The following is a 26,040-nucleotide window of genomic DNA, read 5'->3' as shown; positions in this document are numbered from 1 at the left end:
TGCTTTCTTGGAACAATCACGCGAGCCACATTTCATGCGAACTATATAAGCTAACAGATAGCCTCAGAAAATTTCAGTGCCTACTTAGGTTTCATCAAAGACGGATCCACGGTGTTAATTTTATTGCTCTCACACACACACACACACACACACGCGCGCGCGCGCACGCACTAGGATATTGGCCACACCCGGAGTGGCCATGGCCCTGAGGGAAGGTTCTATCGGGAGGACATTTACGGAACCATACAAATTGGGGCAATATGGGTATCAAAATTCATGGTTTTTGATACTGGTAATGAAAATGGCCATTTTGCCAGGATTGGCCACACGCGAAGTGGTTGTCCGGTAGGAACTTCTTCAGAACCACTAGCGTGCACAGGGTGGGGAGACATGGGGCAGTTGCCTCATCATCCTTAGAAATATGTTCTAAAATTGGTCAGGGGTTGTCCATAAATGACGAAATTTTAAAAACGCTCATATTAATGTCCTCCCGGTAGAACCTTCCCCAGGGCAATGGCCACTCCGGGTGTGGCCAATCCTATTAAAATGGTCATTTTCATTACCAGCATCAAAAACCATGAATTTTGATACCCATACTGCCCCAATTTGTATCGTTCCGTAAATGTCCTCCCGGTAGAACCTTCCTTCAGGGCAATGGCCACTCCGGGTGTGGCCAATCCTGTTAAAATGGTCATTTTCATTACCAGTATCAAAAACCATGAATTTTGATACCCATATTGCCCCGAGTCATATGGTTCGATAAATGTCTCCGGTAGAACCTTCCCTCAGGGCACTGGCCAATCCGGGTGTGGCCGATATCCTACCAAATTGTTCCCAATCACTTCGGTATTCCGGTGACCGTTCTGGCAACCGTCAATAACTTCTTGGACCTTCTCTCAAGTTAGTGCACCACCTGTTTCTTTCAACGTGTGCGTGTCTGTGTAAGCAATAAAATTCCCAACGTAAGGTCCGTCTTTGATGAAAGTCTGAAGGACACTAAATCCTCCAGAGGCTAAAATAGTTAGCTTAAATAGTTGGCACGGCATCCACGCAACATAAACAGAATGCCACGCCGAGGGTATGCGACGGTAACGCTACATTTTCGAAAAAAATTGCATTGACACCGCAGATAGAGCTTTAAGACAAAGTCCTTTGTCAAAATCAAGTAGTACGAATGTGAACTTTTTGCCCTCTATAAATTAACGCATTAAAAGAGATTTTGGAAAAAAAGAAAAGTGTAAAATGATAGAGCATCAAAAGTTTACACAGGATCAGCTCGAATTTTTGCTCAAAAGTTGTTTTGAACCGTGGAGTTGAACAAAACAGAATTTGCATACATAACTTAAAAAGGCGAAAATTTCAACCGTCCCGTTTTGCTCTGTTCTAGTACTCAACACTAGGTGCCGCTTGTCTTTTGGCTCTTGATCGCCAATCATTCAAATTTTTATTCGCTTCTGCCACACCCAGTGAGCAAGTGACAATCAGGAAAAACGAAATCAATTCAAGTGTCTTTCTTCATGGCCGCCAAATGGCCGATTGGGAATTATCACGGGGATGCTTCGGCTGTCATCTGCATACAATGTCACTGAAGACTAAAAAGTACCAAAGTTTTGGTGTCTAGTGTCAAAATTATGGGGAGTAACATGAAGAAAAGTGCGCAAAATCGAAAGGACGAAAATATTTTTTTTCTTTATTTTTGTTTCGTTAGTTAAAATGAAATTAAATGTGTACCATTATCCGGGGCAAATCGAGACACATGGGGTGGATTGAGAAGTGATTTTAGCAATGTTTTTGCAAAGCAAAGCAATCCACTTTAACGACCCCCGGGTCTTTTGTGGGCTCTGTTGCAAGTTTCTACTCATTTCTAGGCGTCCGAAGGTTATGTGTGGTGAGTCACTCAAAACCTCTTTTACGCTAATGGAACGACGTTTTACTTCCCCATCCGATAGAAGGCGTGGTCAGGCAAATCTCGTCTCGAAAAATGCCACCGGGTCCGTCTGGGATTGAACCCAGGCCATACTGGGATTTAGAGGCTACCACGCTAACCACTAAACCACCGGACCCCAATGTTTTTGCACAATATTTGAATATTTTTTAATTTGTTTCAGTAGGTATAGACACAAAACAACAAAATTAGTTTCTAAATTTGAACTTTGATGTCTAAAAACAGCTGTTCTAGCTTTCTTGTCGAAAATTTACCAACACATTCAAACCACGGGGTACCATAGAAGTTGGTTTGTTTGACTCAAAAACATGCTTTTTGGTAAAGCCCCACAACGTGAGCCCCACAACGTCCTTAACAATGAGCTATGCCCTGTTCGTGGACTCGCTCTTAAGGTTTCCCAACAACATGGTTGAGCTCAACCGCCTCAAATTGTAGATTAAAATTAAAATTATGATGATCTGTAAGTTCATTGGCCAAATAAGAATTTGCGGAAGACATTTCAGAGGATTTGAAAAAGACACCAGCTGGGAAGCTTTGCCTGAGACCTGATGCTAAACATATATTTTGTTGTTGGCGGCATTTATGGTTTATTTTGATGAAAAGAATCAATATGAGCAGCTACAGGATTATTTCCCAAAAAATTAAATAAGACTTATTATATTTTGATTTGTGACCCTCTGAAATGTTATTCCCGAAACAGCGCCACCAAACATTTGGTGGCGGCTTCAGCAAGCTACGTCAGTATCACGGGCCTGGGAATTATGCCTTTCATAGCCTTAACTTCATATCGAGAATTTGGAGAATTTATAAAGAGGGATGTGAGCCGGTAACATGGAGTTAAACAGCTGTCTTAGTAAACTTCACAGCAACTGGACAGAATTTTAATTCCATGTTGCACTTTAAATATCTCGGTTGCTTTGTTAAATATCTCGATAAGAATGGCGTGCTCCTGGTTACCAAATTATGTTTTTTTAGCAGCATAAATAACGTGAACTTATTATTTTTTAGCTACATAATTTTGTATCTTTTCGAAAGAAGGAAATTGCATTTAAAGCAAAAACATAACCGACAACGAATAAGATGCAGAACGATATAATAGATCCGGGAAATTCGGGAGGTTTAAATCACCGGCAACGTAGCACAGATGTGGCGGGAACTAGTGGCAAAGAGCAAACAAAGCCCGACTATTCGTGCATACGTTGTAAAACTGCACTGGTGGCCCCCAACGAAGATCAGTACGATGCCCTCAAAAGGAGACTTCAAGAGCGTATGTCCGAGAGCCGTGGAGAAACCGTGTTCGAGATCGGAGTTGGAGAAGGTAAGACAAGTTTTGGCCTAGCCCTAGCATCGCTAACCATATTACATCAATTTATATCAAGGGGCAGGAAACTCCAAGTATAATTAGTCAATTTAAGTATACTTACGTTATTTTAATATACTTGTTAACGGTGCACATCAACCAGAGCTTTTGCACCCAGATTTTTATTACAGAAATTTAAGTATCTTCAAAACTACGGGTACTATCGATATATTTTTTATTCATCCCTAAAGTACTGTCCACAAAGTAATTTACAACAAAGTTTGACTAATTTTACAATCCCAATGTTGCAGGATTGGGTTCGTAAGTTTGACAAATTTGGAATAATAAGACAACAACTGCCTGCTGTGCACCCTTATGGTACGTTCGTTTGAACAGCCAGTGCGGCACTGAGTGCCACACTCGTCGGTGCCAGTTTTGGTTCAAACGAACATTCTTTTTCAGTGTGCATGGAACTCGCATGAAACTGAAAAAATATCGAGTGCGGCACTAGAGTTTCAGTTCCAAGATGGCGGCGAAACTCGTGCGGAACTAGCGCGAGTTTCTTCAAACAAACACTTTGACAGCTCTGAGTGCGGCACTCAGTGCGGAACTAGCCCTCAAACGAACGTACCATTAATATACTAACGAAATTCGAATCACGAGATCACCTTAACTTTACGCTTCTTGGCTTTGACAGTTCGGTTCGTTCGTTTGCATGCCTGTGTTTATGTTTACGTTGAGCACGAGGCTGATCATTAAAATTTTCTAGAGGTGGCAGTTTTTTAGTTTAATCATAGATTTAAAGCTGAAAATTGAATAAAAACGACATGGTTCACATGATAGAACCACCATTCGATCACCCAGCTGTAGCCAGACAGCATATCCCCTTTTAAATACCGAAAAGGGCAATTCCTCGGTCTTTGACAATTTTACTTATAGGTGCTAAATCGCAGCAGCTTTTTGCCTCGCGGGTTCCGGCTCAAGAGCCCAGTTTATCGAGAATTTATTCTAGAATGTTTCCCCGCAAAAAATATTGTTATGATGCAGTGATGCTTTAGTAATTTTGTGAAAATCATCGAAACTTCAAATAAGTTTTTGGCTCTAGTATCGCGTGAAACTTTCCGGAAGGCCGGAGGACTGGATTGAACCTGCTTGTTGGCCGTTCTTTGGCCAGCATCTCACCGGAATCAACCGAAGCTGAATTTGGTGAGATCGTTTCATTTTGTTTGTTTAGCAAGTATGTGACTGTGTGAGTGAGATTGGGATGAACGGGAGAAGTTTCGGCAGTGTTTGAAATTTGTGGATCATGTGGATTGTAAACGTTCCACAGAAGTGTTCCCATATGGCGCAGATGCAACTCTGCTGCAGACTTTGTAGAAATGAATAGAAATATGTGTTTTGAAGAATGCATAAGGTTGTAGTTATTTAAATTTGAACGCACGCGGTTTTTTGTACGGCGTTAAATAACATTCCAATACATTTCGAAGCACTGATTTCCATTTCTTTCGGGTTTTTGTTTTTTTGTGATCGATCGTTTTTAATTACACAGAAAAAAATATGTAAATTTACACAGCACGTAATTACTGTTTCTTATGTAAACTCACTCAATGTAATATTGAAATATGATGTAAAGAGTAAAAAGTCATGGAAGTTACTCCAATTTAAATCTAAATCTAATGTAAATCATGAATCTAATGGAAACGCTGAGCATGGAAACTCAAATCTGATGGATTTCTACCCGTGTTCGGCTTCCTGTAAATTCCTATTCAATGTAAATCATATATCCGATGTATTTCTGCCAAACGTTGACTTAAAAACTACCCGAACTAAAAATAGTTATATTTGGTTCTCTTTCTATCGCTCTCATACTTCGCTGGCCCACTGCCTGAGCCTCGACCTGAACAAGTTGATGCTTTAGCCGCTCGTTTATAAAATGCGAAGATGGCTCAGTCGGCAGCGGGTAGCAGCAGTAACACCGAACATCCTACCCGTCGTCCGTTCGATTCCAGTCCAGCGTTATTCCACTTGGCCGTCGACGAGAAAGCGTCCCCTACCTGTGAAACAACTTTTTAAAATCGGAATTTCCTTTTGCTGCCCGCTTCAATAATTTTAAAATAGAACATAGGCCACACCCTTTTCCTACTGCAATCCAAGTCGAGCTTCTCATTCCCATTGGCTTATTAGATTTAGTTGATTTGAACTAATGTAAATTCCAAAAGTAATGTAAATTCGAAAACTAATGTAAATTTTCAAAACTAATGTAAATTTCCAATGAATCTAATGTAAATTTCCGATGAACCTAATGTAAATATACATCATTTATCATGATACCTTTTGGTACATGATAAATAATGTAAATTCACAGGAATATTTTTTTCTGTGTAGTTGTATTGCGTATCATGACTCTCGATTTTTTTTCCTCCGATATCAAAAATATATAATAAATATGTGGAAAAACGGGAAAAATTAAAGCAAAACTCAAATAAATTAAATGTTGAGCCCATCTTTCTGCAGCCGACTGCCTAAGATTAACCATTTCAAATAATTTAAAACTTATAAAATTAATAAACGAAAGTGGTCTTAACAGCAGTATGTACTTGTTCGTGAAATCTACGTCGGTCGTTTGTTCGATATAACCATTCGTTTCCCGCGAGAATACCTTTTAGCATTATAGCTCGTAAAGCACGGTGACAAATATTGCTTCAACGCGATTGTTCAAGTCCTTCAGATAACTCATCAGTAATTAATTGGTCGCTAATCTTATAATAATTTAAAAGTATAAATAGTCTCAGGTCAACTCTAAGTAAATATGTTACGCTGAGTATAATATTTCACCTTTTAATTACACATAATTTTGATTCTATCTTTCCACAGCCGGCTGTCTAAGATTGACTCATTTATGCTAAACTCAACAGCAAATAAACGGGAATAGTCTCATCCGCAGCATCCGATTGTTTGCCTTGAGAATAATACACCACCCTATTAAACGAAATTTATTGATTATTGGGTCACATCATCATCTTCTATGATGAATCCTGGCCATTACCCTTTCCCACTAACAAAATCCCAAGTAGAAGTAGTTTTCCGGCACACGCGGGGGTGTGGATATCGTATAGAACCCACCCTTGGTAGCAGCCTGTGCTAACTAACATTCCCGTCCCAATCCCCCCCCGAGATCTACAAACTGACATGGCGGGCGCCGTTGGTGGCCAATGACTGTTACCTATTTGTTCCAGATCTAGTTTTGATGATCTTGATGTTTTATCTTTTCAGCGCATTCATACATGCTGTTGATAAGGGAAACACCATTAGATCGTTGAAGCGTATGATCGTTGAATTGATAGGATATTACGGTCCTGTTCAGCAACGGAGAAGGACAACCATGGGTGGTCTCTCATGCTCATGCTCATGCTCAATTTATTCTAGAATGTTTCCCAAACCCTTGAAGAAATTTGGCACAACCCGCCGGTTCTGTCGTTTCTTCTATTTGGCAGAAACTTCATCCGACTTGTCCAAATACGATCAAAAACCTGATCCCAAACCTCCCAGCTCCAAAAAACGGTCGCGTAAAGATCCTTCATCTTTTTTACAAATACTTTGTCCCAAAAGTAAGGTCCCCCACTTCAGTAACCCACGACGGATTCCTCCTTATAATGTACTCTAAGATCTCCTCTCGGCAGCACCGAACTGGCCTGCCGGTCCATTGAGTGATCAATCGCTTCCTGCATAATTCCGTGCAACTGGCGCAATCTTCTCCACCAAAATCATTCCCGCAATCATTCAAAATGTAATCGCCAGAAGCGAGGGGGCCAACGAAAGTCACCACTCCGGGAGAGCTTTGAAACCGGATGTAAGTTTGGTGCTGCCCTGAAGAATAAGAGAGGATTTTCGATTAATTTATTCCAGAACGATTCTCAAGCCCTGGAGGAACTATTTCTCAACTTGCCGGTTCCGTCGATTTGTTGGATAGGTTTGGCGGGTTTGGCAGAAACCAAAATAAACAAAAAAAAGTTGTTACATTTCTAGACGTCACACCGACGTTTTTTTCAAGATGATTCATGTTAGGGTGGAAGAGCGTAAGTATTAGGGTGGTCCAAATCCGGACTTTTTTGGGGCTACCCCCTGAAATCAAAGATTGACCCATCACTAGGCTAAATTCCAAATTTGAGCTCATTCTGACCACGGGAACCCCTCCCTCCAATCGCTTAAAGTTTGTATGGGAAAAATCGTCAAAATGTATGGAGAAAAGCAACTGTTTTACTTTTTTACCTGTAGAAGGCGCCATAATTATCCGATTCTTACCATTTCTCAAATGTAGAACCTTCATTAAATTTAGAACAACTTTTTTTCCCGAAGACACCATATTTTTAGGATTTTTTCCCGCGAAGTTATTAGCGCCCAAAACTGACCTTTTTTGCGCGGTCAGCTGTAAGGGGCTACCTAACAACGATGTTTATATCCAATTCGTACACGCACGTGCTCTCTCTCAGGTTCAAACTCTCTCACGAGCTTGCTCGCCTGCCTGCCTGCTTGTTTACCTACAAGCGCGCGCTGTTTCTTTGCTTGGACTTTTGTCGTCATCGTCGTTTTCGTTTGCTATCCGCTGCCCTGCGTTCTTGACATGTTTATTATAATTTTGAACTAAAATAGCAGGTTTGCTTTGAGATATAAAATTTAATGTAATATTTGATCAACAAAACGAAAAAAAAAAACACAACAATAGATATCATAATATAAGAGCGTGTGAGAGAGAATACAAATTTGATGAATTAGTTCATCCATGAATCTTCATCTGTTCTGATCCAAACCTAATTGCAAACGTTTTGGATTTTAATTTATCTGCTTTTGTTACAAGAAATACCATGCAGTTTTTTAGATAAAAAGGAAGGAATTTTCTTTAGATTTTTAAAACTGAATCCAAATGAGTATCTTAAAGGAAGGCCGCAACTACTAGATCTGAAGGTAGTTAACGATTGTGCAGAAAGAGATGTTTCCTGAATCTAAAAATTCACAGGTAAACTGACAAAAAATGATAAACAGTTGCAATATTTGTTGCAGGTGGTCTAGGAACACAGAAATAAATTTCCAGAAAGAATAAAAAAATAATTTTAGAGAGTATGAATGAAAATTTGCAGCAATAATTGTAAAATTGCCTTGATTTGTACTAAACTATATTTTTGTTAAAGTAAACTACCTAAAGGAACAATATGTATATTACCTGAAGATTTTTTTTTTAAATAATTGAATCATTATCATGTTTCTTTAGCATATACGAAAAACTGCATGTAATGCTTGGAAAAACAAACAAACCCTGTTCTCATGGCATTTGCTGTATTTTTTAATCGAGCCTAAGCTGTCTTTTCTTTAAACTATTTTTTTTCAGCGCAGTTTTTTTTTTTTTATTTTTGTCATAATTTAAGAATCTATATGGGTCATTCCACCCGAAGCGGAACAGCACTTGAAAATTACCATCTCCGATTCTGCTCAAATTTGGCAGAGCTGTTGAGACTATCAAAACATGCAAAAATCCCGAATTTCATCCAAATCGGACCACCCCCTCCATTTTTGTACCCTCCCAAAAAATCGACTTTTTGGCGATTTTTGAGCAAAACCCCTATCTTCAAACGACGATAACTCAGGAACCGCAAATCATAGAGGGTCGGTCTTAGACTCAATTTTGAAGGAAATTGGACGTAGAATCCATTTCCGTGATCAAAATTTAGATTAAAATATGTTTTCTACCTGTATTGCGCAATTGAAAACTTTAAATGGCCGTATCTCAAAACAGCCCTATTTATTTTTAAATTTGACCTCACCATCGTATTCCCGGCCAATTTTACATAAGAATCACTTATCGACAGAAAGGAATATGTTTCGTTCCAGAGAAATCGAATTTTAAAGTTTTGAGTATTTGAGATTACCTAAATTAGCTACACTCGCCGCATCTGCTAGAAGCACTTGGGCGCGTTGATCAATAATTACTACCTGTCGTTCTGTATGATGAATTATTTTTATTTTTTTATACGATTTTGAGATAATTAATCCCTTGAACAATCTTTTTTTTGTTTAAGAATTAATTATTGGGTTATTTTAAATGCATTGTTTTACCTGATCTCAGTGTCTTTGAACCATATTAAGTAAATTTTGAACTTTTAATATTTATTTGCAAATGCTACAGCGTTTTTACAATATAATTTTATCATTTTCATATCATTAGGAAAAATATGAAAATAATATAATTTCTTTTTTTTCTAATTCCTAATTTCTTCTTTTATTTAAAGCAAGAATAAATGTAGAGCTGGCTGTAGTAGATGAATATGGGCTCATGGGTTGCCATGTGCGGTAGCGAAATAGTGCCATTCAGCAAAAACTTCAAAATCTACCATACGGTTTGAAAGATTGATCATATAAAACCGATTTTTTATATTGTGAGCCAGTTTCATCTGAATAATTGATATTTTTTTCAATTCTGATACATTTAATTTCAAAAACAAAAACATATTTTTCTGATACATGTGGACACAGCTGCATCGTCTTCCAAGATTTCGAAATGATTGACAAACAAAAAAAAATCAAAAACAAGAAACCAACACAACTGAATTTGATCTTAATCAGATCATAAATCAAATTAATCTTTGTGATTTTCTCACATTTTTCAGTTTTATACTTTGGCGTCATCCATAAAGTATGTCACGCTCTAGGGGAGGGGGTCTGAGCAAGTGTGACATTGAGTGTTGTAAGTATAGGAAAAGTGTGACAAAGGGGGAGGGGGTAAATTTTGGCTGATTTTAGCGTGACGTACTTTATGGATGAAGCCTTTCTTTTTTTTCCAGAAATCCTCCTCCTTAATTCTGCTTCACGAGAGTTTAATTCATGTTAATTCATAATTTTTAACACGATAATGTATCGTACACTTTTTCTTAAGAAGTGTTACTTACAAGATCAATTGCAATTTCCTGCTAGCTCTGTGTGAATTCCATTCTGCCCTGTATTGCGTGTCATTCTTGCTCTGTCCTGTGGGCTAGCACATAAATGCACCGTATACTTTTTTTTAATTTAAAATTATACAGCAGTTTCCTACTAATTAATTAATGATTATTTGGGATGAAATCTTATTTCAATAAATAACCAGGTAGCAGTTATTGATCAACGCGCCCGAGTGCTTCTAGCATATGCGGCGAGTGTAGCTAATTTAGGTAATCACAAATACTCAAAACTTTAAAATTCGATATCTCTGGAACGAAACATATTCCTTTCTGTCGATAAGTGATTCTTATGTAAAATTGGCCGGGGGAATACGATGGTGAGGTCAAATTTAAAAAATAAATAGGGCTGTTTTGAGATACGATTATTTAAAGTTTTCAATTGCGCAATACAGGTAGAAAACATATTTTAATCTAAATTTTGATCACGGAAATGGATTCTACGTCCAATTTCCTTCAAAATTGAGTCTAAGACCGACCCTCTATGATTTGCGGTTCCTGAGTTATCGTCGTTTGAAGATAGGGGTTTTGCTCAAAAATCGCCAAAAAGTCGATTTTTTGGGAGGGTACAAAAATGGAGGGGGGGGGGTCCGATTTGGATGAAATTCGGGATTTTTGCATGTTTTGATAGTCTCAACAGCTCTGCCAAATTTGAGCAGAATCGGAGATGGTAATTTTCAAATTTGCATTTTTTCTTGCACACTTCAGGTGGAATGACCCATATGCAAAATATATTTCAAAACAATCCTGCTATTTTAGTTGAAAATTATAATAAACATGTCAAGAACGCAGCAAACGCAAACGAAGACGACGACGACGACAAAAGTCCAAGCAAAAAAACAGCGCGCGCTTGTAGGTAAACAGGCAGGCAGGCAGGCGAGCAAGCTCGTGAGAGAGTTTGAACCTGAGAGAGAGCACGTGCGTGTACGAATTGGAAATAAACATCGTTGTTAGGTAGCCCCTTACAGCTGGCCGCGCAAAAAGGGTCAGTTTTGTGCGCTAATAACATCGCGGGAAAAATCCTAAAAATATGGTGTCTTCGGGAAAAAAAGTTGTTCTAAATTTAATGAAGGTTCTACATTTGAGAAATGGTAAGAATCGGATAATTATGGTGCCTTCCACAGGTAAAAAAGTAAAACAGTTGCTTTTCTCCATACATTTTGACGATATTTCCCATACAAACTTTAAGCGATTGGAGGGAGGGGTTCCCGTTGTCAGAATGAGCTCAAATTTGGAATTTAGCCTAGTGATGGATCAATCTTTGATTTCAGGGGTAGCCCCAAAAAAGTCCGGATTTGGACCACCCTAGTAAGTATACTAACATTATTTAATTATACTTATTAATATACTTAGGTAAAGTTCTAAGAGTTTCCAGCCCCTTGATTTATATGCATTTTCGATGATATGTTTTAACAATAGTTGCAACTTTTTACAGACGGCGGTGAGAGCGGCTTGGATCCTGAAGAATATGCTGCGTCACTGGCAACTCTGCAAACTCTGGTCAAAATACTAAATGCCGACTGTGTTGAACTGCGAACCCGAAAGGAGAAAATGGAATGACCGGACAATATCTGGTGCGCTCCAAGGTCGATGATAACGATTTCACCGAGATCCGCGTAGCTGTAGTGGGAAATGTGGATGCTGGAAAATCCACTCTCCTAGGTGTGTTGACACATGGTGAACTGGACAACGGCCGCGGTTTCGCTCGACAACGTTTATTTCGGCACAAACACGAAATCGAAAGTGGACGGACAAGTTCTGTTGGAAATGACATTCTTGGATTCGATAGCGTGGGTAACGTGGTAAATAAACCCGATCACGGAACTCTGGATTGGGTGAAAATTTGCGAAAAATCTGCCAAAGTTATCACATTTATTGATCTCGCTGGACACGAACGATATTTGAAGACAACGGTTTTCGGAATGACGGGTCACGCTCCAGACTTCGGGATGTTGATGGTAAAATATGCTTGATTTCCTTTAAGTCCAAATCGGGATACCCCCGTTGCCTTTCTTCCTGGTATCAAGAGTTGAACCATTACTAGGCTAAATTTGAAATTTGATTTTAGAAAAAAAATACATAAAAAAAAATCATATTTCCGGAACGACCTGCAACGTATAACAAATCAACTTTGGACTATCAAATATCAAATAGGGACCATCCATAAACCACGTGGACACTTTTTTGGGAATCTCAACTCTCCCCCCCCCTTCGTGGACAATTCTCCATACAAAAAAAAATCTTTTTTGTATGGAGCGTGGACAATCGCTTAGCCCCCCCCCCCCCTATTATTTTGGCCAAGGAACCCCCAGAAAAATTTTGAGCCCGATCGGAGAACTTTTTTCGGTTTAGGCTCTTTTGAAATGGAACTGCTGTATATATATATATATATATATATATATATATATATATATATATATATATATATATATATATATATATATATATATATATATATATATATATATATATATATATATATACAGCAATTCCATTTGAAAAACCTAAACCGAAAAAAAAGTTCTCCGATCGGGCTCAAAATTTTTCTGGGGGTTCCTTGGCCAAAATAATTAGACCCGTATTTTTTTGTTTGGCCATTCGGGTGACTTACATCGTGCTAGGGTGGTTCGAAAAATGGCAATTTTCGTCATTTTTCACAAATACCTCTTTTTTGAAAAAATCATATCTCCGCGCCATTTCATCCGATTTAAGCTGTCTTAGACGCAAAAGAAAGATGATGAGTTTGGCTATTTGGGAAAAATAGTAAAAAGTTTCAGAAATCTAGCCTAACATTTGAAAAAGTCGCATGAAAACTTAAAATGGCGTTTTGACCGTGTCTGGACCAAAGAGCCTATGTCTGAAAATATTTTTATCGGATTCCTCGGAAAATTTCACATAACATATCAAAAAATTGGCGATGTCGAACCGTACGTTTCGGATATATGATTTTTTGAAAATAAAAACTGAGTTTTTCGACGCGCCACGCGCAAAAACGAGAAAATGACGAAATCGGCAAAAAATCAACTTTTTCCACTAAAACTGCGATAACTTTAAAATTTCAGCGATGACCTATAGATGTTTGGGTATCAAAATTTTCGTAATTGACGCAACTTTTGGTACCATAACATCTATATATATATATATATATATATATATATATATATATATATATATATATATATATATATATATATATATATATGCTGTTGCATATATATGTATGCTGTTGCATATATATGTATGCTGTTGCATATATATGTATGCTGTTTTGGGAATTGCTGTATATATATATATATATATATATATATATATATATATATATATATATATATATATATATATATATATATATATATATATATATATATATATATATATATATATATATATATATATATATATATATATATATATATATATATATATATATATATATATATATATATATATATATATATATATATATATATATATATATATATATATATATATATATATATATATATATATATATATATATATATATATATATATATATATATATATATATATATATATATATATATATATATATATATATATATATATATATATATATATATATATATATATATATATATATATATATATATATATATATATATATATATATATATATATATATATATATATATATATATATATATATATATATATATATATATATATATATATATATATATATATATATATATATATATATATATATATATTATTACGAAAACAGCATGGAAAAACAAAGTCCTCGGATCGGGCTTTTTTCTGGTTCTTCGTAGAATTTTTGTTTGGCCATTAGGGTGATGTGTTAGGTGGTCTGAAATGGCCATTTTCGTCGATTTTCAAAAACCACTTTTTCGAAAAATCATAACTCTTAACCGATTTCAATTGTCTAATACACAAATGAAAGGTGATAAGTTGGCCTTTCAGAAAAATAGTAAGAAGTTTCAAAAATCTAGCCTAACATATGATAAGGGGGTATGAACGGTGTCTGGACCCTATGTCTGGAAATATTTTTATCGGATTCCCCGACATTTTACATAACATACTAAAAATGGGAGGAGTTCATTAACAGGATTCAGAGATATGATTTTTTGAAAATAAAATCCGTGTTTTTTGACGCGCCGCGCGCAAAAACCGGAGAATGACGAAATTGGCAAAAAATCCACTTTTTTCACTAAAACTGCAATAACTTTTAAATTTCAGCAATGACCTATCGATGTTATGGTACCAAAAGTTGTGTCTTTTAATTACGAAAATTTTGGTACCCAGACATGTATAGGTCATTGCTGAAATTTTAAAGTTATTGTAGTTTTAGTGAAAAAAGTTGATTTTTTGCCAATTTCGTCATTCTCCGGTTTTTGCGCGCGGCGCGTAAAAAAACACGGATTTTATTTTCAAAAAATCATATCTCGGAATCCTGTTAATGAACTCCTCCCATTTTTTAATATGTTATGTAAAAATGTCCGGGAAATCCGATAAAAATATTTCCAGACATAGGCTCTTGGTCCAGACACCGTCAAACGGCATTTTAAAGTTTCATACGCCCTTTCACATGTTACGCTAGATTTTTGAAACTTACTATTTTTCTTTGAAAGGCCAACTTATCACCTTTCATTTGCGTATAAGACAATTGAAATCGGTTAAATGGCGAGGAGTTATGATTTTTCGAAAAAGTGGTTTTTGCGAAAATCGACGAAAATGGCCATTTTTCAGACCACCCTAACACGGCGAAGGTCACCCTAATGGCCAAACAAAAAAATACGGGTCTAATTATTTCGGCCAGGGAACCCCCAGAAAAATTTTGAGCTCGATCCGAGCACTTTTGTTTTTTCCCATGCTGTTTTCGTGGGGAACTGCTGTATGATATATATATATATATATATATATATATATATATATATATATATATATATATATATATATATATATATATATATATATATATATATATATATATATATATATATATATATATATATATATATATATATATATATATATATATATATATATATATATATATATATATATATATATATATATATATATATATATATATATATATCCGCTATGTTTTGAAATTTCTTACAGTTTTTTTATCAAAACTAGTGTTGGGCAAAACCACTCATTTCTGTGAGCCGCTCATTTTCGTTTGCTCATTTAAATTATTTATATTTAAATTACTCATTTCTGCTGTTTTTCCTATTAAGTCCAATCAAATATTGTTTCTCCATTGGATCTAGATTTTTATGTTTTTTTAGCTTTGTGGCTGTTCTGAATGTTTTTTTTTTTCAATCAAAAATTCGGTTTTCTTGTAGTAATGCATAGAAAACATCAAAACATCCAACATCTGTTGAAAATCCAATGGCTGCGTGCTTGTCTTAGCTGGATTTGCAATAAGAAATTCCGCGGGATTTTTCCAAAAACACTTATAAATGTAACCAGCAAACTGGTAACGTTAACTGAAAAAACTTGTGAATTCAATAAAGAATTAATTGAAGTTACCAATAAATTGGTAAAGCGAGCCTGATTCTAAAACTGACTGCCTGTTTTTTTGACCAGAACATTAGTAAACTCTACCTTTTTTGTTGGTAAAAATCACATTTTTTTCGGCCTGACTTGAGCTGTCAATCTTAACATTTTTTTTTGAATTTCCAACTAAAAAAATACCAGGTCATCAAATGAACAATTTTTTTGAAAATTTTAACCAGTTTTTAGTAAGTTTTGCGAGAAACCTCCTCTCCGTGTGTGTAGCAATGAGTCAAACTTTTATTTCAGGGGGTAGCGTCGAGGGTACCCGGATTTCAACCGCCTTTTATGTCAATTAATGCTTTAAATGTTACAGATTGGAGCCAACTCAGGAATTGTGGGCATGACCAAAGAGCATCTTGGTTTGGCTCTAGCTCTCTCTGTCCCGGTGTTTGTGTGTGTCACCAAAATTGACATGTGTCCGCAACAAGTTCTAAAAGACAATCTAAAGCTACTCTATAAAATCCTTAAGTCCCAAGGATGCCGCAAAGTCCCAGTCATGGTGAAGACGAAAGATGATGTTGTGCTCAGTGCAACCAATTTTGTTTCGGAACGTCTTTGTCCAATATTTCAAGTCTCTAACGTTTCCGGCGAAAATTTGGATCTGCTGAAGATGTTTCTTAACTTACTTGTTGTTCGATCAACAGGGAACGATAACCTACCAACGGAATTCCAGATTGACGACACTTATGCAGTCCCGGTAAGTGAGCTCACGTTAAAAGGTCCCCAGTCAACTAAATAGGAATTCTGAAACGGAATTCAATTCGAATCGTTTACGAATTCCGTTTCAAACGCGACAACCATCAACCGGTACACGGAATCGGATGTTGCGTTTGAAACGAAATACGTAAACAATTCGAATTGAATTCCGTTTCAGCATTCCGATTAAGTTGACTGGAAAGGGACATACACATAAAAAAATATATGCAATTTGAATTTTGTTAAGGCTTGCCTTAGATCACAACCAAATTTCCTACGAGCCTAAGCCATCGCACAGTGGGAAAAAAGGACCCAAAAAATTACCGCAACAAGATTTCGCGCAAACCATCGATTGCTATACACCAAAAGCTTCGTTTTTGCACCAGGAACAATAATCCGATGAAAAATCGCACTGCACGGACCAGTGGCCGGAGTACAGGCAACCGGAAGATCCGGATTTTTGGAAAAAGTGTCAGATTATTCCAATTGTGAACTGATAAGCTTTCTTCTACCATGAATAGTCACGCAAAACAATACTAGAATAATATTAAATACCATAAGACCCATCGGAACCGGTTCCACCGATCTCCGGTGGCCACATCCGGAACCGCATTAGGAAACAGCGTAAACTAGTCATGCGACGTATCAAACTTCTTGATTTTGGATGGAGAGTATCCTTAAAATGTATTTTTACCTCCGGTGACCGGTTCCCAGGTTCTTCGGTGGCCACATCCGAAGATCATATTCGACAAATTCTTGAAACCACTCTTGCGACATATCAAACTTCATGTTTTTAAGAGAGGAGTGTATAACTCATGTCCCCATCCAAAATCAAGAAGTTTGATACGTCGCATGACTGGTAAACACTGTTTTCGAATGCGATTCCGGATGTGGCCACCGGAGATCGGTGGAACCTGTTCCGATGGGTGCTATGGTATTTAATATTATTATAGGATTGTTTTGCATGACTATTCATGGTAGAAGAAAGTTTATCAGTTCACAATTGTAATAATCTGACATTTTTTCCAAAAATCCGGATCTTCCGGTGGCCTGTACTCCGGCCACCGGTCCGTGCAGTGCGATTTTTCATCGGATTATTGTTCCTGGTGTAAAAACGAAGCTTTTGGTGTATAGCAATCGATGGTTTGCGCGAAACCATGTTGCGGTAATTTTTTGGGTCCTTTTTTCCCACTGTGCATCGGCTGGTCACACCACAACATTTAAAGCCTCGTCGGCTCAGGCTCACCAAGAGCCGTGAGTCATTGCTCACCAAGAGCCGTGAGCCAGGTGAGGCTAGCCGAAATGAACCATTGGCTTGAACTTGATCAAAAGACGGCGAGCTCCGTAAATCTTCTACTACATAATATTTGTTACACCGTTACATTGTGACACCGTAACATCAATACACCGTAACATTGTTGCACCGCAATATAGTTACGGTGTAACAAATAAACCGTCTTTCGCTGACCTTCGTAGGCGGTTCGACTCTTCGGCTTCGTGCCGGTTCCGGGTTGATGGACGACCAGCGGGCGTTGCTAGCTCCAACGGGCTGGCGTCTTCCCTCTTTGACTTATCGGCAAGCCCCGGAGTCCACCGATTTGGGCTCGCCGAGAGTGGTCCCTCCTTTGCGTTGAAGGCCAGTGGCCTGAGGGTGGTCGGCCTTGGTGGTTATGGCGCGGGGGAGGCGTAAGACGACGGGTTGGGGTCCTGTTACGTTTAGACGTAAGCAGATGCGCAACGCGACTTACTAAGCCTAGGCCGACCAATCCAAGACACGGCACTTTTCACACACAGAAAAAAATTGTGTAAATTTGGAAGGTGTAATTTTGGAAGGTTAAATATTACCTCTTTTATGATGGAATTTTACCTCAATTTAGACTGAAAAAGTGACATTACAACAGAATAGTGGTAAAATTACACATTTTTAGAGGTAAAATTACACATTTTTTCTGACATAAAAGATGTACCCCTTCCCAGATGTAATTTTACCATGATTTTTTTTTCTGTGCAGTTGATACATTTTTCTTGGGTCGCTTTACACTCCATCACGCAATGATTTTCGCTGCAAATCGGGCATATCTCACTTTCCACATTGCAATCAGCACCTTTATGATTGAATCCACAGCACTTGAAACAACGCAGAACGTCCACACCGTCGAAAACACGGCAACGGTCCCATCCAACGTTGAGTTTTTCCAGCTCCATCACCTTAAAGAATGTCGCAGCGTCCAGTTCCACACAGAAAAAAAAATCGTGGTAATATTTCATCTGGGAAGGGGTACATCTTTAATGTCAAAAAAAATGTTTAATATTACCTCTAAATATGTGTAAATTTGTATCATATATGATATAATTTCACCTCATATAATGAGTAAATTTGCAACAGAAAATGCTCAAAATTGCAAACGAATGTCGAAATTTGTCTCTAAAAATGTGTAATTTTGTGCATTTTATTTGGAGTTAAGCGGATAGGTATAGAACTGTCTTCAGTTGAAAGGAGTATAAACAAACCTTGCTTTATGAAAAAATACTTTATTATTTCAGTCAATTTTGAATATTTAGGGCCACATCACTACCGTGATTCCAGTCCTAGCCTGGTCAAATGAACGGCGCTGTAGGTGGTAGACTGGTACGTTAGGGTGTAATATCAAAATCGATTTTCCAGCACAGCATTATTTTAGTTCCTTTTGGGGTCCTAAACAACTCCCCAAAGTTTGGGAACGATTGGTTTAGTCCTCACTTTGCGCAAAGCGATTCAATTTTCCATACAAATTTGTATGGGAAAAATCATTTTTTTGAATTTTGATATTTAAAAAATCCAAGTTTCACGCTATACTAAAACCGGATTCATATTCGGATGCTCCGGAATGTGCTCTACAACTTTCCCGAAGAGAGTATGGTGCTAACTTGCTTCTATAAAAAGATATAGCGTGTTCAAAACTCGTCTAAAACGTGTTTTTTGATCGAAAATCACGTTTTAGACGAGTTTTGAACACGCTATATCTTTTTATAGGAGCAAGTTAGCACCATACTCTCTTCGGGAAAGTTGTAGAGCACATTCCAGAGCATCCGAATATGAATCCGGTTTTGATATAGCGTGAAACGCGGATTTTATAAATTTCAAAATTTAAAAAAATGATTTTTCCCATACAAATTTGTATGGAAAATTGAATTGCTTTGCGCAAAGTGAGGACTAAACCAATCGTTCCCAAACTTTGGGGAGTTGTTAAGGACCCTATAAGGAACCAAAAAGTTGCTGTGCTAGCCAAATTTGGACAACTTTATTTTTTTCCATACAACCATATTACACCCTACTGGTACGTCCTTTGGCGATTGGCCCTGCGTCGGTTACGAGACCAGTACCAGCTGCTTGTCAACTCGCGATCCGGTTCCGGATCAGTCGAAGAATTTGCCCGCTTTACCAATCTTCGCCGTTGTTGTTTTTCCTGAGAAAGGAACCGAAATGTAACGTTTTGCTTTTAGAATTCTATAGATTAATTTACCCGATTGGCTGTGTCCATCGACTTGAGCCGTGTCTGCAGCACCGACGTCCGGCGGCAGTTGCGGCGGATTTTGCAGTGCTCTACAGTGCATAAAAGATTCGTTCTCGCCGTACGGACACTACGCGATCCCTTTGCACCAGATGGACTCGTTAACGCGAGTCTGGAAACTGAAACGGATACTTCTCGGCGGCGGTTAGGGCTGTGGAAAGAGCGTTGATGGTTAGTAAAGAACTTGTCGAGATTTTGCACTGAAGTCCACTTACCAAGTGATTGCCGCTGAAAACTTCGATCACGAGTCGATCGACAGGGGACACGCCGTATCGGAGACTCCTCGCTGTTTGTGATGACGATGCGGACTTACGTTGGGAACCGGATAGGTGTAACGGCGAAACGGCGGGACTGTTCTTGCGTAGTGTGTGCAGTAGTGCGCGTTTGTTGTGCGTCGATACGACTCCGCGAAAGTATCCGCAAAACCATGGTTATTCGGTTTTATCGCGACCCGAAGTGATATTAATCAACGCGGGAGTGTGCCGGGAATCAGTGCAGTGTATTAGATTCCCCCTGCGGCCGGTGGATTAGAAGAAAAAGTGAAGATCATTCTGCTGCACAGCAGCGGCATCGTGGGAAGAAACAAAGGAAGCAAAACAAGTGATCGTTCGTGGCCTCTGCTAGTGTTTCGCTACGGGTGACGACACGCACACCATTAAGGGTCGATCGCGGTGTGTCGAAAGTGCAAAATTTTCAGGAAAAAAAGTCGCAAAAGTTTTTGAAATTGTTGAAAATTTAAAAAGTGGTTTCGGTAGCGCAAAAGCACACAACTCCAAAGCAGCAAATTTATGTTTTGCTGCTACGTTCGCTTCCGGGTATGAAGACCGTTAGGCTTCGAGACAAAAGCCCCCGTTACGGTAGCGAGAGAAAACCGGAGCTAAGTTTCGGTAGCTCTTAGGCGAACTCGTCGCCCCGAGACTAGGTAGCGCGGCCCTGATAAGGCTGCCTACCGAAGAAGGAGGATCGCGAATGGCAAGAAGATTGGAGATCCGGAACAAACGGCAGAAGCCCATTAAAAAGCAGAACACCGATTGGCGACTCGGTTCTTGGAACTGCAGGTCTCTAAACTTTCTGGGTTTCGAATTCGCTTTGGCGAAAGAGTTGCATCGGTCGGCAGACCGATTCCCTTTTTCTGAGCGGCGGCAAGGACAAGCTGGGTACCGGCTTTATTGTGCGGGGCAAGATGCAGGATCGCGTGTTCGGCTTCACGGCGATCAGCGAGCGGATGTGCAAGTTGCGGAAAAGAGGTCGTTTCTTCAACTATAGCATCATCAACGTGCACTGTCCCCACGAGGAAAAGTCCGATGATGAAAAGGAAGCATTTTACGCGACGCTGGAGGAGGTGTACGACGGCTGTCCGCGGCAGGATGTGAAAGTCATCATTGGGGACATGAACGCTCGGTTCGAAGGGAGGAAATGTTTCGGCCGACTATATGCCCAGAAAGCCTGCACTCGGTCACGAATGACAACGGCCAACGCTGCATCGACTTTGCAGCCTCCCGGGGAATGGTGGTCAGGAGCACCTACTTTCCTCGCAAGGACATCCACAAAGCCACCTGGACATCACCTGACCAACGGAACTTAACGATCGACGGCCGATTCTTCTCGGACGTAACGCACGTGCGCACCTTTCGCGGTGCGAACATTGACTCGGACCACTACCTAGTTGGAGTTGATATGCGCTCAAAGCTGTCGACGGTGTTCAACCAACGCCGAAGCCGGCGGGCCCCTCCGTTCAACACCGCATGTCTGCAGAGCGGAAATGTGGCCCACAGTTACGCGCAGCAGCTGGAAGCAAATCTGCCAGGTGAGGAGGAACTTGGCGCAGCCTCGCTCGAAGATGGTTGGAGTCGCATACGCTCAGCCATCGGCAGTGCAGCGGAAGCCACACTGGGTAGTGCGATCCGAGTCAGCCGAAACGATTGATACGACGACGAGTGCCAACGGATTACCGCCGAGAAGAAGACAGCCTACGACAGGAAGCTGCACAAGGCGACGAGAGGGAACGTGGAACGATACAGGCAGGCACGGAATCGGCAGGTCGCGGTCTTCAAGCTCAAAAAGCGCCAGCAGGAAGACCGGGATTGCGCAGAAATGGAGCAGCTAATCCGAGCTAACGAGTCGCGGAAGTTTTACGAGAAGGTGAACCGGTCCCGCAAAGGCTTCGTGCCGCGAGCCGATGTATGCAGGGACAACGTGGGAAACTTGATCGTGAACAAAAGCGAGGTGTTGGACAGGTGGAAGCAGTACTTCAACGAGCACCTCAACGGCGATGAAGCGAACGGAGACGGCGATGGAATCAACCTTGGAGCACCCGCAGCTGATGAACAGTTCCCAGCACCTGATCTGGAGACGGTGAAGAGGGAGATCAGGAAGCTGAAGAACAACAGAGCTGCCGGCAAGGATCGGTTACCCGGTGAGCTCTTCAAATATGGAGGAGAGAAACTGGCGAGGGCGCTTCACTGTGTGATCTCCAAGATCTGGGAGGAGGAGAAGCTACCGGAGGAATGGATGGATGGTGTCGTGTGCCCCATCTACAAAAAGGGCGATAAGCTGGACTGCGGCAACTACCGCGGCATTACGCTTATCAACGCGGCCTACAAAATCCTCTCCCAGATCCTCTGTCGTCAGCTGTCACCCCATGCAAGGAGGTTCGTGGGGCCCTACCAAGCGGGCTTCACTGGCGCGCGCGCCACCACGGACCAAATATATTGTCTCCGACAGATCCTCGAGAAATGTCGTGAGTACAACGTGCCCACACATAACATCTTCATCGATTTCAAGGCGGCCTATGATACAGTCGACCGCGAGGAGCTATGGCAGATTATGCACGAGAACGGGTTTCCGGATAAACTGACTCGACTGATCAAGGCTACCTTGGATGGTGTGATGTGTCACGTGCGTGTTTCGGGGGATTTAGCGGAACCCTTCGGATCACGCCGAGGGCTGCGGCAAGGTGATGGCTTATCCTGTGCGCTTTTTAACATCGTTCTTGAGGGCATCATTCGAAGGGCGGGCATCGAAACGAGTGGCACGATCATGAACAAGTCCTATCAGCTGCTTGCTTTTGCCGATGACATCGACATTGTGGCAAGAAACCTGGAGACGGTGAAAGATGTCTACACCCGACTGAAGGTACAAGCAAGACGTGTAGGACTTGGCATGAATACGACGAAAACAAAGTACATGAGAGGAAGGGGCTCGAGGGACGTCGGCCCCCAAGTCTCACCCTCTAGCTGTGGATGATGATGAGTTGGAGGAGGTGAGCGAGTTCGTGTACTTGGGATCGCTGGTAACCGCCGACAACGACACCAGCAAAGAGATCCGGACTCGTATTTTTGCTGGGAATCGTACGTACTTCGGATTACGGAAGGCCCTCACTTCGGATCGGGTGCAACGCCGCACGAAGCTGACGATGTACAAAACACTGATTAGACCGGTAGTCCTCTATGGCCACGAGACCTGGACGATGCGGCAGGAGGACTAACGTGCCCTTGGAGTTTTCGAACGGAAGGTGCTACGAACGATCTACGGTGGAGTGCAGGTGTCTGACGGAGTGTGGCGACGACGCATGAACCACGAACTGCACGCGCTTCTTGAAGAACCGACCATCGCCACCCAGGCGAAGATCGGGAGGCTCAGATGGACCGGCCATGTCGCCCGAATGGACGAAAGCCAGACTGCTTTTTGACCGCGCTGAACCAGCTGGCGGTACAGGCAGAAGAGCAGGGAAACCGCGCGCACGGTGGGGAGATCAAGTGAATGGGGACATCCGGAAGATCTGTAACCTGGGAAATTGGAGAGTAGCAGCACAAGACCGAGAAAGATGGAAGCGTCTTCTTGCTACAGCACGCGTACCTGGTGCGCTATGCTGATTGGTATGGTATGGTATATGTTCTTGCGTAGTAGGAGACCTCGCCGCCCAACGTAGAGGTACTTCTCGTGCAAGGGTCTGAACAGCCAGGGTCGGTTACGGCTCTACATTTAGAAATTCAGGGTCATTAAGGAGAATTAGGAACATCTCAGGGTAAAACTCACCTCCTCAGCGGCAGCTTGACGTTCTTCCGGCGCACTTCCTTGCGGATGATTGGCGCCTTGATGAACTCGAAGGTCGATTCAAAGTCGGGCGAGTCCGGATCGTCCAGCGCGGCCATTCTCTCGGCGGAGAAGTGATTCCCCACCTCGCGTTCGATCGAGTTGAACACGTACGGGAGGAAGACCAGATTGATCGAGTTGCAGATGTAACCCCGCGGAAACACTGTCGATTTGGGCCACGGCCGTTCGAAGATCTCGATTTTGGCTCTGGGATCAAAGAAGAAGAACTACCATCCCGTGTCGGGATCACGCGCCTGTCGCATGTTACCGGTCATTACGCTCTCCGCAAAAGCTGAATTTTCCCAAAACTTCCTAGACACCTTCTCTTCACACCAGTATTCCAGCGCGTAAGAGGAAAACGCGCAAACAAGCACACACATGAACCGTACTCTGCTGTACATTTTGGACAACCCGGACGCGCAGAATCACTTTTTCGTCACGATTTTCCTTTGCCACAACAAACTTGCACCCGAGCAGCAGCAAACACAAAACAATCAATCTGCGGCGGCCTTTGAAAAACAACAAGTTTTGACAGTTGTCAAATTAGGTATCGAAAAAAAGGTCGAAAACCTGTTATATGCAATATTGCATCGAAATCGTCACAAAATTACACCTTCCATCGAAATATTTAACCTTTTAAGAGTAAAATCTGTTAGGCTGAATTTTTAGTGACAATTCGTCTAAAACAGATGTAATATTGAACCTTCCTGTTTTCAACATTCCATTTTACACCTTCCATTTTTACACAATTTTTTGCTGTGCACAATCGCAGAGTACTGTGCATATTCTCGCCTTGGGTTGCTCAGGAACTTCCACAGTTTGAAGTACTTGAGACCTTGAAAGACGTCATTCTGGCTGACCAAGCTTTTCCTGTAGTTCCTTTTCCTCGTACTCCTCATTCATTCCAACTATTTTGATTGTAGGTTTAATGCTTTCTCGTACAGACACGTCAAATTTATCTCCCATTGCCTTCTTGACACTCTCCTTCAACTGTTTCGACGATCCTTCATCCTTCAAAACTACCATTACCGCTCCATCTTTGCCTTGAATCACGCGACTGACGTTCAAATTTTTCGGGTTCACTTTCTTTTTCAGCTCTTCCCTTGGATCTGGGTGAATATCACTCAGTTTTCGTGGAATTCCCCTTTACTCATTTCTGATTAGGTTCGGTTTTGATGAAAACTGAGTGATTTGAAACTTGCGTGTAGTCATTTACAGTGGTGCCAGGGTGCTGATAAATTAGTTTTTATTTTCTGCCATATTGTTGGCGGCTTGGCATTCTACACTCAAAATAATCCACACGTTGATGCTACCTGAAAAAACGGAAAAAACACGTAACTCCGATTTTCCCCTCGCTAGGCTTGTTTTACGTGACACACGTAAAAATAATGTGAAAGTGTACTGGCAAAAAAAAGTTTTCACGTTGATGTTGAAAAGCCTTATGGTATTTTTCCACTAGGATTTTTCATGTAGTTTTTATGTGTTTCAAAATGTAACTTCAACGGAACGCGAGTGCGCCATTCGGCGAAATTTCTACGTGATTATTTTAGTATGAAAATTGATGGCGCTCGGTGAAGAACTGCTGCCGGACTTGTGCTTGCAAAATTTCATCAAAAATAGAACAGACGGTATGTTTAATTAAGTTTGAATGAATTTATTCATAATTAATTGTATTTTTGTTTTTGCAGCTGCCGAACTCTGGAAGCAGCATATTTTTCCGGTGGCCACTTGAATTCTGGCCTGTTTCAACATTAGCGATTGGTCGTGGTGATCGACCCCACCAAAAATGTCACGGACATTGCAAACGGCTCGTGGACCTTTGCCGAGTTTGCTCCGGAGGAGAGCGAGGATGCTTTGCTACCATCCTCTCGTCGGCCTTGATCAGTGTGGTGCAGAAAG

General features: G+C 40.4%; 2 protein-coding genes across 4 annotated transcripts in view; one reads left to right on the top strand and one right to left on the bottom strand.

Moving 5' to 3' along the window:
- The window catches only part of LOC6054049 (GTP-binding protein 1), a 61,944-nt gene that overhangs the window by 33,880 nt on the left and 2,024 nt on the right, over positions 1-26,040 (top strand). Inside the window, 4 exon segments of the mRNA XM_038263588.1 lie at positions 2,954-3,263; positions 11,664-11,765; positions 11,768-12,186; positions 16,113-16,496. Coding sequence (XP_038119516.1) covers positions 3,026-3,263; positions 11,664-11,765; positions 11,768-12,186; positions 16,113-16,496 — 1,143 coding nt within the window. The 5' untranslated portion in view covers positions 2,954-3,025.
- LOC6054154 lies at positions 19,695-25,506 on the bottom strand. 3 transcript variants are annotated; one of them, XR_005278542.1, is made up of 5 exons: positions 24,085-25,506; positions 23,941-24,024; positions 20,262-20,399; positions 19,999-20,197; positions 19,695-19,941 (listed from the first exon to the last, which is right to left on the bottom strand). XR_005278542.1 is itself a non-coding variant. In XM_038263596.1 (3 exons), exons 1-3 carry the CDS (start codon positions 24,198-24,200, stop codon positions 20,288-20,290), a joined length of 312 nt encoding a protein of 103 aa, XP_038119524.1. In that variant the 5' UTR covers positions 24,201-25,506; the 3' UTR covers positions 19,695-20,287. The 3 variants fall into 3 exon arrangements, 1 of the variants encoding a protein (XP_038119524.1); XR_005278541.1 differs by having other exon boundaries at positions 19,999-20,399; XM_038263596.1 differs by having other exon boundaries at positions 19,695-20,399.

Source organism: Culex quinquefasciatus, chromosome 3 (assembly GCF_015732765.1).
Source record: "Culex quinquefasciatus strain JHB chromosome 3, VPISU_Cqui_1.0_pri_paternal, whole genome shotgun sequence".
NCBI lineage: Eukaryota > Metazoa > Arthropoda > Insecta > Diptera > Culicidae > Culex > Culex quinquefasciatus.
The sequence above is the reverse complement of the archived record's forward strand: the minus strand, read 5'-3'. Positions and strand labels throughout refer to the sequence as shown.